Genomic DNA, 20,620 nt, shown 5'->3' on the forward strand with positions numbered 1-20,620 from the left:
TTGGATCATTTCGTTTTTCATTGACATTACTGTATGTACTGTAGTTCAAGGTTTTTCTAAGAAAACCCTATTGTTTCCTATATAAGATTAGGTTAATAGTGATGCAGCCTATACCCATTCACACAAAAATATAACTCTGCACATGCTCAAACATAACGGTTTTTATCCATAAATATGGATAGAAATTTGCCATGGCTTATACATTGGCTTGTCTTCAAACATATTGCAATGTTGGTCAATCTCGTTATAGATATTTTAGCTTAATCATTCGCAAAAAAATAAAAATGTTGAATTTAGACTTTGAGTTAGTTTTTGTTCAATGAAGGAATGATAATTATTTGCATGCAAAAAGACTACAAATTTACATTTTGTCATGTAGATTTAAAAAGTGTGTACCAAAGTTGCAAGTAGGTAAATATCACACTTTAACTGACACTGAAGGGGTGGCTATAAGGTCAGACTTTGAGAGTATGTGGCCCTAGTGACCTAAACCTTACTAAAGTCACTAAGTCACATCACAACTTTTGACTCCCTCAGTTAAATGGGCCCTAGCCTTGTTCAAATCCAGGTACAGCCACTGCATTGTCTTTTATTTTTTTACAGTAAAACCCTCCACACCATATAAAAATAATTCTTAATCTAAAAGTTACATGACTCCAGGCTTCCAAAACGTCCCTGTCATGATCACTGGATGGCTGACTAATTTTCAGAATTAACTGTGTCATGAGGGCAGGCAGCCAGGGAACCAGAAGAAAGGGTAGGTTACTGAGCCATGGGGACCTGGAGGTGGGAGGAAATTTTGTTTGCAGTCAGGACTATGATAGATTTTTTTTAATTTTTGTATTTAACTTAAAAAGCTTTGCATGTCTTGATCTGACAGGCAGTGAGTCAGTGATTTACTGGAATGTCTGTTGCTCAAGCTGCGAGGAGCTAAGTGTCTGTATAAGCTGGTGCAGGGACATCAGCACAGCACAGCACAGCAAAGCACAGCACAGCAGCAGCAGGGCAGTAAGGATATGAATGCACGAAGGAGGAGGAGGGCTGGGGGCCGGCAGTGGGCGGTCTCTGAATGCTGCACGATCTTTCTAACCGTGCTGCCTGTCTAAACTCCCCCACTCATTTGCTGTACAGCTCCAAGATCCCACACTGTAATCAGAGGGAGGGAAGAGACAATAATATCCAGGCAATAAACTGCGTCTTCTTGGAGTTGTTAAAGACAACAGAAGGGAAGTGGCTGACAAATCACAAAGGTCCCGCAGGGCTGCTCGGGTTAAACCATAAAGCGGCTTTATGTTATGTTTAAAAAAAAAAAAAAGGATTGCTTGAAAAAGATGAGCAATCCCAAGATCCCAATCACTTTGGGGAGGTGAGATGAGAGACATGCTTCCCTGTCCTCTGCTGTGAACCAGCGTTTTGGGATTGGGGGACGTAAGACAATCCTAGGAGTTTCATACGCTGATGGGACCTTTGTCCACTGTCACTAACAAGACACCAGTGGAAATAACCTAACAGTACCCACCCCGATAAGAGCGTTTACAGAACAAGAGGGGGAAGGTGTATGCACTTTTTAGTACATCTTTTACCATGGATATCTTGTGCTGGCTGGTGATATGTGTAGGATCCTCCACTGTAGCTGCAGGTTGGTTTACATGTATTCTTGTTTTATTTCTATGCTTCTTGTCGAATCGCTGAAGTGCACAGCATCTCATCAACACGACACACTCATTTTGCTTGCAAATACATGATTAACACGGTCACATATTTGCCTTAAGTGTTTTTCAAATAGTAATCTATAGAGATGTGGAATACCTTGAGGCAGAGAAGTATCAGAAGCCACAGCATGCCAACATGTCCCCTCTTCTTTCCTTTTACTTTTGCTTTTGACTCATTACAAAATCATCGTCATTATTGTCAAAAATATCTAGCTGCAAAAGCATGTTTGCTTCCAATAGTTCCCATTTCTTGATTTATAAAATCCATGCTAAAATGGTAAGCACTGTGTTTGAACATTTTGCATCTCTAATATGTATTATTCAGGGGTGAGGGGAGGGGGCTAAACTACAAAATATATGTACCATGTTTTTTCTTCTGTGCAACACTTTCTAAAGGTTCCCTTCTGGGTTTGCTTCCCATGGTGTTTATTTCAACATCATCCTTACACATGTGATCCATGCCATCCCAGGACATACTTGAAAACGAGAGGTAACTCTCAATGTATTACTTCCTGGTAAAACATGTTGTAAATAAATACATGTATCATGCTGGTACATGTTATTGTATATTGTGATAGTATTGTGCAAGCATTATATGCCAGTACTATGGAATATCTACACTGTATGTCAGGAGCTACCAAGTTCCAAGGGAGCAACTTAAGTGAACCTGAAGGGGGTTTGGTTCAGTTAATTCTGACTTGTATGAAGGGTGCATTTGTGACTATTAATGTACTCAGACTGGGATTGAAAGAGAGTATTTTCCACCTGCTGAGACTCACTAAACTAGTCAGGCTTGATAGAGATGGTTATATGTTATGGCACCATAACAGTCTTTGAAACGGGCCATATCACAATCATACTTTGCATCATTTTATATTGTAATACAGTATATAAAGTGAAGCATCTTACATTACATTAAAAAGCATATCAGTACCTTACCAATTATAATGGAAAAAGCTGCTAGTAACAGCATTTACTCTTCGTTCATTCTTAAATAGACACGGGTAGATTTTTTTTGGGCATTCTAATTTGCCGTGAAATGTTTGCAAATTTGTTAGTTAGAATATGCCACTAGGTGAAAATGCAAAAATGTGCATGTTCGCACAGAGAACTTTCACTTGCAGATGAAAGTTCGCACGGAAAACTTTTGCGTCCAGGTGAAAGTTTGCATGTGTGCAAGCAAAAGAAATGATAACAAAAATGTGCACTATGCTTGTGATTTTTTCAAATTGCCCCTCCCTCCCCCCCAATACAAACCACATTTTTACAGATTCACCAATCTCTACTCTTAAATTATACGACGATAAAATGTATGTGAAAGTAAAACTAAGTTACTGGAGCTGGTACAGTAGTTGCAATTGGATGATATGCTGGTTTCTGAGCATTGGAATGTAGAGATGAGTGTGGGGTTAAAAAATTGTCTTAGAAATGTACTTATTATGACACTTACATGAGGAATTTGCAGCTTGCCAGTAACAGGTCCAGAAGCAGAGGATAATTCAAGAGCAACTGGAGTTAAAGATAACCTGACTGTCTTCTAAATAAAATATTAGAGAAATTAGAGCCTGATAAAGAACCCTGTGAGGCTCCAAGGCTTGTCATTTATCCACTATGTGTTGGTCCAACAAAAGGTATCATACTACCTACTCCTCCCTTTTTTACGTTACTACTAAAAAATATTACTAATATATGTAACTGTCATGTATAAGCATTAACCACTTTCTTGGTTTACACAGGATTTATGTACTAAATGTATAGTGCTAAACCCCTGGGGGATTTATTGACAGTTTTTCCTCCGTCTGGAGCAGAACTACCACTATATTTTTAGAAATAAAAAGGCACTAAGAAAAAATATGAACATTTGTTGCTTTCAAGAAGAACTTTGACTCATCTCTTTTGAGTCCACCCCAAACCTTATTACTCAACATACATTTTTACCGACTTGATCAGAACCTAAAACATATTCTATATATATGTATATATATATATATATATATATATATATATATATATATATATATATATATACATATATATAGAATATGTTTTAGGTTCTGATCAAGTCGGTAAAAATGTATGTTGAGTAATGTATGTGGTCGACAAATCACCAAAAAATCTACTCGCTACCTAGTACCACACGTGTGCTGCTTGGGCCAATAGGAGCTCGCCACGATGTTAAATCCACTCGCCCGGGGCGTGCAAATGTATAGGTTTGTCGAACACTGTATATATACATATATTTATTATGTGGTAATTTTTGGGGTTTCTTAGAGCTTGCTGGGTATCTGAGTGTATATTCTATCTAGAGCAGGGGAGCGCAATCTTTTTCTCCTGCCTCCTTACCTTGGTTCTGGCATTCTGGGCACCATGACGTCACGTTGCCATAGCAACGCAACGTCACGACCCCGCGGCATCATTTGACGCTGCGTTGCCATGCTGACGCGTCTCCAGAAGCCATCTGAACCAAGATAAGTGAAGTTTACAGAGGCCTTCCCGGCACGTAACTTAACTGCCTTTGGAAAGCGCACAGGGCCTCTGTAAAATCCTGACCTCTTGTGGACTGGAGTTGGCTACCCCTGATCTAGAGCAGGGGGGCACAAACTTTTTCCCCCGCGTGCCCCCTGCCGGCGTTCCCCTCACCTCCGCGCCTCACCCCGGCGTCATGATGTCACGTTGCCATAGCAACGTGACATCACATGACCTCGTGTTGCTATTGTTGCTGTGGTGACGCGTGTGAGAAGCCGCCGGAGCCAAGGTAAGTTAGGTTTACAGAGGCCCTGTAGCTCCCCCGCCACTTAATTTAAGTGCCTTCGGGAAGCGCGTGGAGCCTCTGTAAACCCCGTGCCCCCCCGCACTCAGTCTCGCGCCCCCCCCTGGGGGCCACGCCCCCAGTTTGCGCCCTGCTGATCTAGAGAATTGTCCCATACAAATCATTGTAAGAGTGCTTCAAATATAGCTGCTGCTGACAGCCAATGACCACCATGTGTAATGCACTGAAACGTCCACAAGAGAGTCCTTTACTGTGGATGTTTGAGGTGGTACACCTGATAGCATTAGATAGAGTTCCTGCTGTCTGTAGTCTATCAAAACTGTGATTTGTTATACATTCTGTCGACTTTGTTGCAAAACCATCCTTCTGACTAACACTGTGTTAAATTCCTTGGATCCTAAGTGCTGGTCTCTTCAGCTGTTCTGACAGCAACTGCTACTTTCTACACATATCATCCAGGTGTGTCACTTCTCCTTACACATTATTTACATTGGTATATCACCCCTTAGTGTTTTACATTTAAATATAGTTCACTGATTCATGCCTCTGGGCATGTGTAGTTTATTTGATTATATGATGACCCCACTAGCTGGGGTTTCATTTTTTGCAACTCTAATAAATATGAGACTGCCCATTTAAAGTATTTAAACCATGATGTGACTTTCTGAAAACGGGCTACTTGTTTTGTTGACAACTGTGTGATTTTTTTTTGTCATAATAGATGTAATCAATGCAATTTTTCATGTTGTTATTTGTTGTTGTATATTAAGATAATACTGTACAAGTATTACAATTTTGTGGGAGCTTCCAACTTCTAGGATTAGATGACGATAATTATTTAAAACATATTGACTATTCTAGACTATTGTGCAACTACTGAGACTCACTAAACAACTAAGACTTGATATGCCTGGTAAAATCTTATGGTACCATCATGGCCTGTGTCCCAGTGCTTTATCACACCAATAACTAGTGTAGGTTGCCCACCACTGATTTCAAGTCTTAAATGTAAAGCTTGCTTCTTCTTAGCACACTTCCCTTCTGCACTTTTCAGCATCCACTACATAGAAGATGCGGTTGAAAAAAACCCACATATCTATTGAGTTCAACCTATGTTAAATTTAGACAACAGATACTCATCCTATATTTGTACTTACAGTATATTGATCCAGAGGAAGGCAAACATAAAAGCCTCAGTGACACATTATCCCATGTCTCATAAAGGGAAAAATAAATCCCTTTCAGACTCAAGTAATGGTAATTAGATTTCTCCCTGGATCAATATCCTTCCAATATTTACTTATTTGGTATATCCCTGTATACTATTCCTTTCTAAAAAGAGCTCTAACTTTTTCTGAAAGATATCGATTGTATCTCCTATCACAGTCTCCATGGGTAATGAATTGCACATTGTAATTGTCCTTACTGTAAATAACTGTCCTTTGTACTGCCCTTGAGATGAATAGTTATTTTGAAAGTTCCTTGTATTGACCCTTAATATATTTGTATATAGTTATCATATCCCCTCTTAGATGCCTCTTTTCTAATATAAAGAAATCTAATTTAGCTAGCCTCTCCTCACAAGTCAGACCTTCCACCCCCTTTATTTATTTAGTGTGTCTTCTCTGTACCTTTTCTAGTTCCATAATGTATTTTTTATGGAGTGGTGCCCAAAACTGTACTCTTTATTCAAGCTGTGGTCTTACTAAGGATTTATGCTGTGGCAAAACTATGCGTTCTTCCCTTCCATCCATATCCCGTTTTATGCAAGATAATATCTTATTTGCCTTTGCAGCTACCGACTGACATTGATCACTATTTCTATGCCTGTGGGCTACAAGCACTCCCAAATCCTTCTCCATCAATGATTGGTATAACTTTGTCCCATTTAATTTGTATGTAGCCTGTTTATTCTTGCTTCCCAAATACATAACCTTACATTAATCTGTATTTAACCTCATCTGCCCTTTACCTGCCCAAGTTTCGAGTTTATCCAAGTCCTTCTGTAGTGAAATTACATCCTGCTCTGATTTACTACCTTACTTACATAATTTAGTGTCATCAGCAAAGATGGAGACTTTTCTCTCTATGCCAATCTCAAGGTCATTAATAAACAAGTTAAAAAGCAGGGGTCCCAGTACCGATCCTTCAGGTACTCCACTTAGAACTTGAGCCAGACCTGAACATTTTCCATTTATGACAACTTTGTGTTGTCTATCCTTCAAGCAGTTTTCAATCCAAGTGCAAATATTTTTACCAGTCCAATTTCCTTTATTTTGTACACTAACCTCTGGTGTGAAAAATCTAAGTAGTCCTCATCAACTGCATTGGCCTGGCCTAAATTCCTACTTACCTCTTTAAATAAACTAATTAGGTTAGTTTAGCTTGACCTATCCCTCATAAATCCATTCTGACTAATACGAATCATTTTGTTACCCATTAGTTATTCCTGAATATTATCCCTTAATAAACCTCTAAGCTTCATCTAGCTTCCTTTTTAAATATAGGCAACACAATGTTAGTTAATATTGAGGTTGTAGCTTCTTCCTGTTGCAATATGTTTTCAATTGACTCCTCCTCAGTAAATAATTAATTTAATACCTCCACCTTCTCCTCATCTCCAATAATTTGCCAGCCCATCTCAAACTGAAAGGGTCATATATTCTCTTTTCTAATCTTTATGTTATTAACGTACTGGACTAAGTATACACGGATGTGTACTTATCTAACAAAGTTTTAAAGACTGCCTGTTTTTCTTCTGTATTTTTTCCTGCAAGAGCTTCAGTGCCATTTTATCCCATGTAGACTCTTTACTAAAATCTTCCTTCCTAAAATCAAGTCTTTGTTGATCCTATATAATATGTTTTTTTATATAGTTGATTTCAAATGAAACCCTGTTATGATCACTGTTTCCCAAATGTTCCCTGGCTTTAATATTTGTTATTACATTGTTTGATATTGCCAAATCCATTAATGCCCTTCTCCTGGTTGCTTTCTCAATAATTTGGGTCATATAATTGTCTTTAAGTGCAACGAAAAATCTTTTTCCTGTCATTGCTCCAGTCGATGCCCGGATAATTAAAATCTGTTTGTGCTGGTTATGACATTATTTTCCTTTGTTTATTTTGTCACCCCTAGCTAATGCTGAATTATTCTAGCGATGTGTGTGATCTACTAATTTCGTACTTTATGACTAAGAAACAGTTTCAGTTCCCCATCAGACCATTCACAGCAGGGCAGAAGTACTGACACTTTGCTTGCAAAATGTAGCCGATTGACTTGGTAATGCACAAATGGCATGCCAGTGGCTAAGATCTAAAAAATATTTCCCAGGTCACAGTTACAGTACTTGTAATCTCTTTGATGCTGGAGGGGCCTGTGTTATACTGTCTTGCTTTTTTGGAATTTGTGACTTTGGACAGCTCTTAGAACAATGCAAAGCAATGCATGTCAGGCTCCTTCAGCGGAGCTGACAAGAGCTTACTAGGGGGGAGTCACAAGGGGCAGTTGCCCCTGGGCTTTGCATGTGCAGATTGGTTTGTTTAAATCCATTGACAGATCATTATGTACTTTAAAAACAAATAGCATTATGGTCCATATTTACTAAGCAGTGGCATTGCAATAGACACTTTCTGGCACCGGACGCCTCCTGTTGTCCCATTCACTTTATTGGGCTGCAAGGTGTCTTCCGGCAACATGTGTTATGGGTAAGGTGAACATGCATACCAGTTTCACCGTGTTTTGAGGTGTTGTCCCAGTGTCCCGAAGGGGTGCGTAAAATGTCTCATTTGGACCGGTTTTGAAATTTAAAACCAAAATATATGAGATGTTTTAGTCACGTGCTTCCACTGCTACCTCCTCCATCATCAGCATCTGTTGTGCTCGCCCCCGGAAGGCGGGCCCAATGTCCTCATCCGCCCACGGGAGCAACGCGGTACATGAGGCCTCCCCTGTGTCTCTATGGGTGAGGAGGTGTGTCTGTGTGGGGGAGGAGCTGTGTCTGTGTCTGTGTGGGGGAGGAGCTGTGTCTGTGTGGGGGAGGAGCAGTGTCTGTGTGGGGGAGGAGCTGTGTCTGTGTGGGGGAGGAGCTGTGTCTGTGTGGGGAAGGAGCTGTGTCTGTGTCTCTGTGCGGGAGGAGCTGTGTATGTTGGGAGCAGCTATGTCTCTGTGGGGGGGGGTGCTGTGTCTCTGTGGGGGAGTAGCTGTCTCTGTGGGGGAGAAGCTGTGTCTCAGTGGGGGGGGGGGTCCAGTGTCTCTGAATGGGGGGAGCTGTGCCTGTGTCTCTCGGCGAGGAGCTGTATCTGTGGGGGTGGGGTGGGGGGGGGAGCTGTGTCTGTGTCTCTGTGGGGGAGAAGCTGTGTTTGTGTCTCTGTGGGGGAGGAGCTGTTCCTGTGTCTGTGGGGAGGAGCTGTGTCTCAGTGGGGGAGGAGCTGTGTATCAGTGTGGGAGGAGCTTTGTCTCTGTGGGGGAGGAGCTGTGTATCAGTGGGGGAGGAGCTTTGTCTCTGTGGGGGAGGAGCTGTGTCTGTGGGGAGGAGCTGTGTCTCTGTGGGGGAGGAGCTGTGTCTGTGGGGAGGAGCTGTTCCTGTGTCTCTGTGGGGGAGGAGCTGTGTCTCTGTGAGGGGGAGCTGTGTCTGTATCTCTGTGAGGGGGGAGCTGTGTCTCTGTGGGGGAGGAGCTGTGTCTGTGGGGAGGAGCTGTTCCTGTGTCTCTGTGGGGGAGGAGCTGTGTCTCTGTGAGGGGGAGCTGTGTCTGTATCTCTGTGGGGAGGAGCTGTGTCTCTGTGGGGGAGGAGCTGTGTCTGTGGGGAGGAGCTGTTCCTGTGTCTCTGTGGGGGAGGAGCTGTGTCTCTGTGAGGGGGAGCTGTGTCTGTATCTCTGTGAGGGGGGAGCTGTGTCTGTATCTCAGTGAGGGAGGAGCTGTGTCTGTGTGTCTTTGGGGGGGAGCTGTGTCTCTGCGGGAGGGTCTGTGTCTCTGGGGGGGGGTCTGTCTCTTTGGGGGAGGAGCTGTGTCTGTTTTTCTGTGGGGGAGGAGCTGTGTCTGTGTCTCTGCGGGAGGGTCTGTGTCTCTTGGGGGGGGGTGTCTGCCTCTTTGGGGGAGGAGCTGTCTGTTTTTCTGTGAGGGAGGAGCTGTCTGTGTCTCTGTGGGGGAGTGGTGCCTCTGTGGGGGAGGAGCTGTGTCTGGGGGAGAAGCTATGTCTCTGTGGGGGTTTGGGGGGGCTGTGTCTCTCTGGGGAGGGGGAGCTGTGTCTGTGTCTCTGCGGGGGTGGGGGGCTGTGTCTATGTTTCAATGTGGGGGGGGCTGTGCCTGTGTCTCAATGTAGTGGTGGGGGCTGTGTGTGTGTGTATGGGGTGGTGGGGTGTGTCTTGTGGGGCGGTGTGTGTGTCTGGTGGGGGGGGAGCTGTCTGTCTCTTGGGGGGGGAGCTGTGTGTGTGTGAGTGAGGGATTAATGAGGGGGAGATGTGTGAGGGGAATGAGTGAGCGAAAGAAGAGGTGTAAGAGAGGTGGAGGAGTGAGAGTGGAATGTTAGATTGGGGAGAGTGGAGTATGAGTTATGGGTAATTGATAGAAAGCTGGAATGAGTGAGTGAGAGAGGGATGCGTGAGTGAGAAAGAGGGAAGGGTGCGTGAGTGAGAGAGAGGGAGAAATGATTAATAAATTATTTAGTATTTTGTTCCGGTTTGTCACTTTAAATAATATGGTCACCCTACTTATGGGATAACACTGCTTAGTAAATATGGAGCCAAATCCTTAAGAGTAGTAGAGGGATACATAACATTGATTTCGCATCACTATAAAGCAGTATTCAATATATATCCCAAGTCCCCAAGACTGGTGTGTAATGTATAATTAAGAAAGATAACAATATAAAATGGGGTTAACATTTCGATCTTCCTTCTAAAGACATATTTCCGTGTGAAGTTTTCATATTTATCTTTTTTTGGAGAAAAAAAAAAATTGATGTCAATTTTTGTAGACATTTAAACATGGCAACCACTGTCTGTCACGGGAGACCAGGCAAAATATACCTTTATACCGCGATCTTATCCTTGAGCAAAGCCAATAAGTAAAATAAATTGTAATTTATTTAATAGAAACAGGCAAACACACATTGAATTACAATAGACAGAAAAAGATACACTTACTGGGGGTCTGGGGTTGACAAACTGACTTTCCTAGTTGAAATAAAGTCTTTAAAACAGTCCAGTGCTGAAGTGGGGACTTAGAAAACATTCCGGTTTAAAAAGTCCTGTAGCCTTTTTCCTTGCAATCACAGCAAGGTGTCTCTGAGTCCAGTCCGACCCGTTCTTGCCCTTATGGCAAATTGGACTTCTGGAATCTTGGCACAAGTATTCAATCCCTTTGAATCACTGGGAAAAAAACCTCTTTTAGGAATCTCTGGGGAATCTGCCAAATGTGAGATGTGTCAGAGTTTTTAAAACCTCTGGTTTTCATTCCCAGAAACCCTGCATGCAGCCCAATCAAAAAACCTTAGCAATTGACCTAGCAACTAATCTGAGGCGACTAGACGGGGTTTCCCAAACACCTGCGTGTTCCCAGGGGCCGTAAAAATATTCTTCTCTGCCCCTTATCCCACCCCGGCGCGAGGCTCCACTCTGTCTGGGCTAGGCCACATGGACCATTTCAGCTGAGGATGTGGGTGCTCCACTTAGCCTTTCTTGCTAACAAATGGCTCACACCTCTAGCCATCTGGTGTCCCTTTCATCTAGGACCAAGGGTTAGACCCACTGGCACCAACGCCCAGGTGTCTAGGAGAGGGAAGACCCTGCTTTGTTTCATGGAAAAAATGGGAAGAAGGGTTTTTACCGGAGCACTGCGCTTCAATGTAGCCGGGAATCTAACCTGAATACCGGGTACATTTTTGGGGTCTCCAGTAACGTTGGAACCCCGCTAAATAGACGCAATCTGAAAGAAGTTTCTCCGTCAAACCTACCCTGAAAATCACAGCCTAGAAATCACAGTAATGCATTTAGGACATCTGGGTCCAAGAGCTGACATTCTAGGACCCCAACACACAGATCAGAGGTAATCAAGTGGGCATGACCTTTATTGATGAGCCTGGTTACCCCTTCACCGTCACACTGTCATATTCTAATAACTGCCTTAACTCAGCCTAGACGACGGCAACTTTAGTTCTAATGCGTCTTTGTTAAACTATGGTATTTAGATACCAGGCTCACTCAAACGAGACTACTATATATTGTATATGTTGAGGTATGTGTTTTTGTGCCTCTCACAGTGGATTTCCAGGCCAACATTTGTGAGGCTAAAGCATCTGTTTGTGAGAGGGTACACCTTTTCCTCCTCTTCCCCCTTTCTCTTTCCTGTAAACCCATCCCTCTCTTCTCTACGCGTGTTTAAAATGTCTGCCTCCCTCTCCTCTTCCTTCTCTTGTACTTCCCATGGATAGGGTCCTCTTTACACTCAAGTTGAGTAATCACAGACAGATTTCTCAATACGTTTCATCATTCAACCAATTCCTTTGTTGCCCTTTATATATTTTTTAGATGTCTTTCCTATATCCTTTTATTGTGTCGTGGGGAGGTCAAATCACAGGTCAAAATGCAATAAAACATGCAGTTATTCTCTGCCTGATTCCAAAACACTTTGGACTATCTTCAAATGTTTTTTTTATTTCTGTATTTATTTCATGAGGAGAGAAACTTAGAAAAGCCTTTTAAAAATAAATCAGATATCTGTTGAACAAATATACACACGTTTGGCGTTATATACAGAAATGGAATGGTTCCCCTCAGTGCCGTCACTCTTTGAACACTGCTTAAAATGCAATTTATTTAGTACTGTGTGATGTGAAGTTACTTCGTTTGGAAAAGAAGGAAGAAACAAACAAACACCTCCCCAGGCTTTCCTTTGCAGTTTCACGTCGGTTAGATTCATTTTATTCATTGCGTCTTTTGATCTGTGTATTAGTGATGCCATACTGAGATTTAATACAGGGCTTCTCTGGCTTTCTGGCTTTTGATTTCCTATTAGTACTTCTGTCCATGGACTTCTGGGAGAAATAACCTCACAGGAAACGAATATGCTCTGAAGAGTGCATTTGAATGTAAATGAGGTCCAGGCCAGTTGTATTCAAGTCCACCATGGTGCACAGTCGGATGCTCAGCTCCAGTGTGTCAGCAGGGAATGATGGAATATCAGTGATAGCGCCGGAGGGCAAGTGAGCATTGACATTTTCTAATAATGATAGATCAAAGAGGATTACTTAGCCTCCTCTCTGCCAACGGGGACAGCAGCAAATTGTTGTGCAATGTGTTACGGACTCCACCGGCCGTAGAGAAGTTCAAGTTTAATGTGCAGTCACGATGCCAAAAATAGGGGAACAAAAGCCATCCCTGCTGACACTGAAGGGGGCTAAGTATCAAAGTCTCATGCCTGAAAAACCAGGCAAAGTTGGAACAAACTAACTGCACCAGGGGTATTATAGAAAAAAGTCCTACCGGAAGCACAGGAATTTTCTCGAATTGATACTTTGGATGCATTGTGGTTGTCAAAGCTTTGCTCTCGTTTTTCAGCTTTTTTGTATGTTGTGATACCTTTTAGCAGCCCAACATACACTTGAAGACGAAACCTATGAGGTTTCGAAAGCTCTGTACACCATCATTTCGCCTATGAAGCACTAAAATGTTAGTGCCTTGAAAGGTATCGCAATCCACAATGAATCTGCATTTCTCCAGGACCAATACTAGAACTTTGAACTCATTTCATTTCAAGATGAAGCAATTTGCTCCAAAACACAGAGCAAAAATTCTGCCCCTGCCCCAATTTACTTCAGGGTCACGTGTGAAGCGTGTTAATCTTTATTCGTACATGTAGAAAAGATCTCTCAGGAGAAGAGGACGTAAGACTTGGAAAATGTATTTGACATGGAAAAAAAGGACAACTGGAGACATTTTTTGCGCAAATATTTTGCTGACTGTCCTCCTGAAACTTCTCCTATGTCACCTGCCCAAAAAATCACCGGCACAATGGAGAAAAATTGGAGCAAAACACATTAACACAGTCACAGTCAAAATTATACAGTTGTGTGAAAAAGAAAGTACACCCTTGTTGAATTCTATGATTTTACATATCAGGACATAATAACAATCATCTGTTCCTTAGCAGGTCTAAAAATTAGGTAAATGCAACCTCAGATGAATAACAACACATGACATATTACACCGTGTCATGATTTATTTAACAAAAATAAAGCCAACATGGAGAAGCCATGTGTGAAAAACTAAGTACACCTTATGATTCATAGCTTGTAGAACTACCTTTAGCAGCAATAACTTGAAGTAATCGTTTTCTGTGTGTCTTTATCTGTCTCTCACATCGTTGTGGAGGAATTTTGGCCCACTCTTCTTTACAACGTTGCTTCAGTTCATTGAGGTGTGTGGGCATTTGTTTATGCACAGCTCTCTTAAGGTCCAGCCACAGCATTTCAATTGGGTTTAGGTCTGGACTTTGACTGGGCCATTGCAACACCTTGATTCTTTTCTTTTTCAGCCATTCTGTTGTAGATTTCCTGGTTTGCATGGGATCATTGTCCTGTTGCATGACCCAATTTCGGCCAAGCTTTAGCTGTCGGACAGATGGCCTCACATTTGACTCTAGAATATTTTGGTATACAGAGGAGTTCATGGTTGACTCGATGACTGCAAGCTTCCCAGCTCCTGTGGCTGCAAAACAAGCCCAAATTATCACCCCTCCACCACCGTGTTTGACAGTTGGTAAATTCTCGCTATGCACCATCCCGACTCTTGCGGTCTTCTCAAGGATGTCTTCTTTCTACCCCCTTTGTATCTAAAGCCCTCTCCTGCCTTAAACCTTTCTCACTGACTGCCCCGCACCTCTGGAATGCCCTTCCCCTCAATACCTGACTAGCACCCTCTCTATCCACCTTAAGACACATTTGGTTAAAGAAGCATATGAATAGCACTGTGGATAATCCTGGACACATGATACATAAAGCTTGGCCCCCTGCAGACGCACTTACTAGAATTCCCTCCTACTGTCTCTGTACATTCTCCCTACCTACCAATTAGATTGTAAGCTCCTCGGAGCAGCAGGGACTCCTAATCCTTAATATTACTCTTATGTCTGAAGCACTTATTCCCATGACTTGTTATTTGTATGATTTCAACATGTATTACTACTGTGAAGCGCTATGTATATTTATGGCGCTATATAAATAAAGACATACAATAAAATACAATGAGATGTTTGTGCTGATATGCTGTGATTGGTTTTCGCCAAACGTGGCGGTGTGCATTATGGCCAAACATCTCCACTTTGGCTTCGTCTGTCCAAAGGACATTGTTCCAGAAGTCTTGTGGTTTGTTCAGATGCAACTTTGCAAACCTAAGCCGTGCTGCCATGTTCTTTTTAGAGAGAAGAGGCTTTCTCCTGGCAACCTTTCCAAACAAACCATTCTTGTTCAGTCTTTTTCTAATTGTACTGTCATGAACTTTAACATTTAACATGCTAACTGAGGCCTGTAGAGTCTGAGATGTAACTCTTGTTTTTTTTGCAATTTCTCTGAGCATTGCACGGTCTGACCTTGGTGTGAATTTGCTGGGATGTCCACTCATGGAAAGATTGGCAATTGTCTTGATTGTTTTCCACTTTTGAATAATCTTTCTCACTGTAGAATGATGGACTTTAAATTGTTTGGAAATGGCCTTATAACCCTTCCCAGATTGATGGGCATCAGCAATTGCTTCTCTAAGATCATTGCTGATGTCTTTCCTCCTTGGCATTGTGTTAACACACACCTGAATGCTCCAGACCAGCAAACTGCTAAAACTTCGGCTTTTATAGAGGTGGTCACACTTTCTGATGATCAATTAATCAAGGGCATTTGATTAGCAGCACCTGTCTGCTACTTAGCATCTTAATTCCTATGGAAGCAGTAAGGGTGTACTTAGTTTTTCACACATAGCTTCTCCATTTTGGCTTTATTTTTGTTAAATAAATCATGACACGGTGTAATATGTCATGTTGTTGTTCATCTGATGTTGTATTTACCTAATTTTTAGACCTGCTAAGGAACAGATGATTGTTATTATGTCCTGATATGTAAAACCATAGAATTCAAAGAGGATGTACTTTCTTTTTCACACAACTGTACATATCCCCCTTTGATACACCACCTCAATAGACCTGTAGTGGTCTTTTTATCAACGTCGTTCACTTCAAAACTGGCGCCATATTAGAGCAAACAGCACCAGATTTATAAACACAAAGAAATCCACTGAAAGCAATAGGATTTGTTTGTGTAGCCCCTTTTCCCAGGGCCAATCGCAGATCGGGCCCCCTAAGGTGAACTTGGGTCTGGCTACATGTCTTTATGTGGTGCATACCTGCTGGCAACAGGAGGGCCTGAGTCTCCCGCGATGACATGGGGGATAACAGGAACAGGTTTCTGGGGGGGATGCCTTCGTTCTCATTCAGTGGTGCAGCGCCTCCATCTTTAGTAAGCCCCAAGAATGCGGGGTGAAATCCTTACCAAGAATGTTCCCACACAGGGATGAGAGATTCCAGTCTCACACAGGTTGTCTTTCTTTAAAAGCAGCAATCTTTATTCACAGCAGCAGCAGACAGGTGCAGGGTGTCTGATCCACTCTGATTGCTCTCCTTTAGGATGGTCCTTTCCCTGCCACCACTCTGGATTAAGGACATCCAGAGTGGGGCTAACTCTTCCCTCACCCCTAAGCAGGGTGAGAGGTACTGGTCCACCTCACTACACTAACCTTCTCCTCCAACTGTAACTCACACACTTCAACCAACACTTCTCTGCCTAACTCTGACACTAAATAGGAAGTGAACTGCTCTTTATGATATCAGCAGGCACCGCCCCTGTGTCTCTTGCTTTGACACAGGGTCAGGTGACCTACCTCCACCACTCAGGGCAAGTGCTTGAAGTGGGGGAAACCCATGATAACTCCTGGCAACCTGCCCTTACCAGGGCTACAGAACTATAGCCCTATTTCTTACCAGGGCTACATTTGCTTTGATAAATCTGGCAATTTTGTGCTCTAGTTTTGCCCCAGTTTTGCAACCAGAAGACTTTGATATAAAAAAACCATATGCAATTAATATTCATTTAGGACTCTGAAATGCTGATGTTTTTATTCTTATGTGTATCGGCAGATAGACAAAGGCCCTTATTTTATCGAGTGCAGCATGGAAAGCCAACAGGGCTTTCCGTGCGATATTGTATACAGTACACATATTGCTTGAAGGTTTCCGAATGCATTACTCAACACTTGTCCACACCTTCCTGTGCTTTAACGCTGTTACATAACTTACAATGCCAGGCCGTATCAGACTGTACCTTCTTAACATGTTTCTTCATATAATTCATGAACCGTGGAAACTGAAATAAGTTGCCTTACCACTAAATACAGTGCACAATTGTGAGTATGTTTAACCAAAAACAACACAACCCCCTGAGGCACAACCAGCTGTGCTTCTATCCATCTTGATGCCCAAATGTGTCTGTTGTTGCAACTTTGGGGGTGATTCAAGAACATTCCGCTTACAATAAGGAATAAGAGCAAGGTCCAAAAATAGAGTAAATGTATTACAGTACATCACCCCTTTCTCTTAATGATAATACATAGGGAAATTCTTACATGACGCTACATGACAAAAGATTAATCCGTCACATCATGTTCTTTTCCACACATTCCTGCCATAACAAACACATTCACATATAATTATGACTTATTTCTGTCAATTAAACATTCTTTCATGTTTGCAGCATTGTAATACATCTTTTGACATTTTTTTTTTTTGTTGCTAAATAAGTAATCTAAAGTACTGTGGCAACCGAAAAATGCACACCATTAAGATGGGACCACTGTAAGTGTTTAAAATCGTTATAACATAGATATTATACCTATTTGTAAGCATAGGTTTTTAAAAAGTTAACGGCTATGAGAAGATTCCTCTCTTGATTTCTAGAATAATGAGAGTTATTTACTAAAGTTTCCCGGCTGAAAAACCAGGGCAGAGTCTGTCCACAATAATTGTACCAGATTTATCAAAGGAGAAACTCCCATTGTTTTCAATGAGATTTATTTTTCTTTGATGAATATGGTGGTGTTTTTTTTCAATGGTTTTGCATTATTTTTACAGCCAGGAGATTTTAGTAACTAGACCCCACTGTGTGCAATGTATTACTTAGGAAACGTATCGTGTGTACACTAAATACTACTCTGCCATAACTATGTAGAACAACCCTTATTTTAGCGTGCCTCTGTATGTTACTCTTTTTATCAGCAGTCATAAAGGTAGAAAGAAAATCCATTTTACAGTTTTTTTTAGGTTGTAAAGGACTGTCCATCCTAGGACCAAAGTGAACTAATGGCAGTATTATTATCAAATATTATATTAAGTATTTTTTTAAACTTTGAATGTCTTCCCAGTAGCCAAATGCTTTGGAATACAGTGTACAATCTTTGCTTCTCCTTTGTGATCAGACTGTTTGTAAACTGCTATAGCTGCAGGTACATTGTTAACCTCTCTGCTATAACACAAAGTATCCCTCTATGTACTTGTACAGTAGTAGCACTCAAGAGATAACCTCCTATTAGATTAAAATATAACTTTTCATAATGTGCTGATAAAAAATAACTTCTCTCAATTTTGCAAAGATTAGCTAGAAACCCCTGATTAAAATAATGAAGAACTGTGAGCTGTGACCTCATATATAATGGTTGGAAACAGCTGAATGCTTGATATTGTAGACATTACCAGACGGGGATAAATATAGCACAAGGTACAGTAAGTAGTATTTGTGACTCAAATGCTAGTGAGAATTGCTACGATCTATCTACCTGTATGAGATATGTATTTATCCTTTTCATCACCCCTCCTAATCGATGTAATACTGTAGCTATCTAACTTTGTAGCAGAGCAGGGGAACTCCCTATTATTATTATCTTTTATTTGTATGGCGTCAACATATTCTGTAGCACAGTACACTATGGGAGGGAGGACAATAGCATGCAAAAATAGTACAGATAAAATGCTTCCACAATATGATACAATAGGAAACAAATGTCCCTTGCCCCATAGAGTGTTCAATCCCCCGCAAAAAGAAAGTACGCAAGGGAAGGCTGACGGATCCAAGCAGACGGGGAGTTTGCATGCTGGTCTGCTTGCCCTGTGCAGAAGAGGTGCAGAAGTTTTGGGGACCCTAAGGATTACAAGTGAGAAAAAGTGGAAAAAAAAAAAAAAAACATACACAAGTTTCTGAGTATTCCAAAAACGATGGTTTTATTAAAGCAGGTAGAACAAAAAACAATAATATTGAACCTTTCCTAGCATAGTGAATATATCAACACTAGACGAGCTACATCTACATCAAAAGTATATTTACCAAAAGTTAAAACAACCAGTAATCCTCAATTCTCCTATAGGGAGACACAGAATAGGGTTTCCTGAGGGCAACAAATGAGAGAACGAGAGAGAGAAAGGAACTGAGAGAATTATATTTCTTTGCCAGTTATATAGATGCCAAAACAAATTATGTCACTGAATCTTGTACTTTTCCATTAAGTGTCACTGGGAGAAAGTAATGATTTTCTACATTTCAATAGAAAAAAAATCCCTGTGTAGTTATTTAGGGAATAGGCAGATCTTAAAAGGATCCCCATTAAACAGACAGGATAGTTTCAGTAAATTCATATTTACAAACTTTAAAGACTAGAAGCTTATGGGTAATACAAGGGATTATCAGCATATCTGCTTTATGATGCATCAAGGATTATTCAATTAAAACTGTCAGGATTGTGGTTGTCATGGACTGATATATTAGCGGAAATAGGACTTAGTAATAAAACTCGAGATCAAAAGCAAATGTACGTAGTAGGCCTTGTCTCTATCTGTGTAAAAATGATAGTTAATTACATAAATGAAAGGACAGTTAAAAAAATCTGAAACACTCACCTATAGAACTTTACTACAGTATGTAAATATAATGGTGTGTTGCTTCTTTTCCCTAAAAATGACATGCCACAATGTAATAATAATATGTATCGCTACAGTTCCAGCTACCTAACTTTGTTCTCCTTGGAGAATTTAAAGTAGCCAACCAATAGTTGGTCTGAGGATCAACATAATTACTTTGTGATGCATATCCTAGCTCCCATGAAAGACACAGTCATAACACATGGGAGAATTGTCCTACAGAGGAAGGGATTATGGGCTATATTTTCTAAGCAAATCTACTTTATAAGACACCTTTCAGACACTCAAATGAATGGGCTATACAGTGTTTTCTAAAGCAGCTCTAAGTTTTGTGCTTAGTTCGGTAAAGGCAGGTGAATGATATTGGATAAAGATCCTTCAACATCTGCAGAAATAGTGGCCATGCAATGTCTTTTGTGGTTCCTGTTGCATTGGAATGGTGTCCTAAATATGTCAAGAATAGTGACATCATTAAACAGTTTGCTATTAACCTATGCAAGAGCTCCACTCAAGTTTTTCTAAAGGGTATTTTATTGGTGTAAGCCTCCTTGCCCGGCTCTAAAGGAGTTTACATTGGTGTTGACTATATACATGGCTGGGCTCAGTCTCTCATACCTTGTCAGGGTCCTGGGTCCATGCAGGCTGGTAGTAGATATGTAGATGGAATAATGGTTGGAGCCAGGAACATTTGTAGTACAAAACAAGAGCTTTATTGACAGCCATTGATAATGCTCTTCAGATAAAAACATGCTTCTGTTACACACATAACCTGGAGACATTACCGGGTTTGTACATCACTGATTCTGCCCTAAATAACTCTCACTCTTCTTACTCTAGGGAGATACTTAGGCTTGTTCCTTCTCGTGTTTACTATCTCCTGTATAGCGTCCATTATACTGTACTCCATTTCAACTGGGCCCCTTCTGGGATTAGCCCGGCTCTCTTTCTCATTGGGATCAGTATCACAGTGATGAATACTGTGTACCTCTTCTAGGCACACCAGGTCTGAGTTAGCTGCGGACCTCCCGGCTTGGCCAATTTGACTATGCCCCGGGGCTACTACTTAGAGAACCCTATTGGGACATATGCTTCCTGTTGGTGAATCTAGAGAGCTATCTAAATACACTACTAAA

The 20,620-nt window shown here is 41.4% G+C and overlaps 1 protein-coding gene across 1 annotated transcript in view; it reads left to right on the top strand.

Annotated features, from left to right (window-relative positions):
* Positions 1-1,023: 1,023 nt before the first annotated feature.
* The window catches only part of NTN4 (netrin 4), a 159,206-nt gene continuing 139,609 nt past the window's right edge, over positions 1,024-20,620 (top strand). Inside the window, exon 1 of the mRNA XM_075600401.1 lies at positions 1,024-1,639. Coding sequence (XP_075456516.1) covers positions 1,585-1,639 — 55 coding nt within the window. The 5' untranslated portion in view covers positions 1,024-1,584. The remainder of the gene's footprint in view (positions 1,640-20,620) is intronic.

This window comes from Ascaphus truei, chromosome 5 (genome assembly GCF_040206685.1).
Source record: "Ascaphus truei isolate aAscTru1 chromosome 5, aAscTru1.hap1, whole genome shotgun sequence".
NCBI classification, from domain to species: Eukaryota; Metazoa; Chordata; class Amphibia; order Anura; family Ascaphidae; genus Ascaphus; species Ascaphus truei.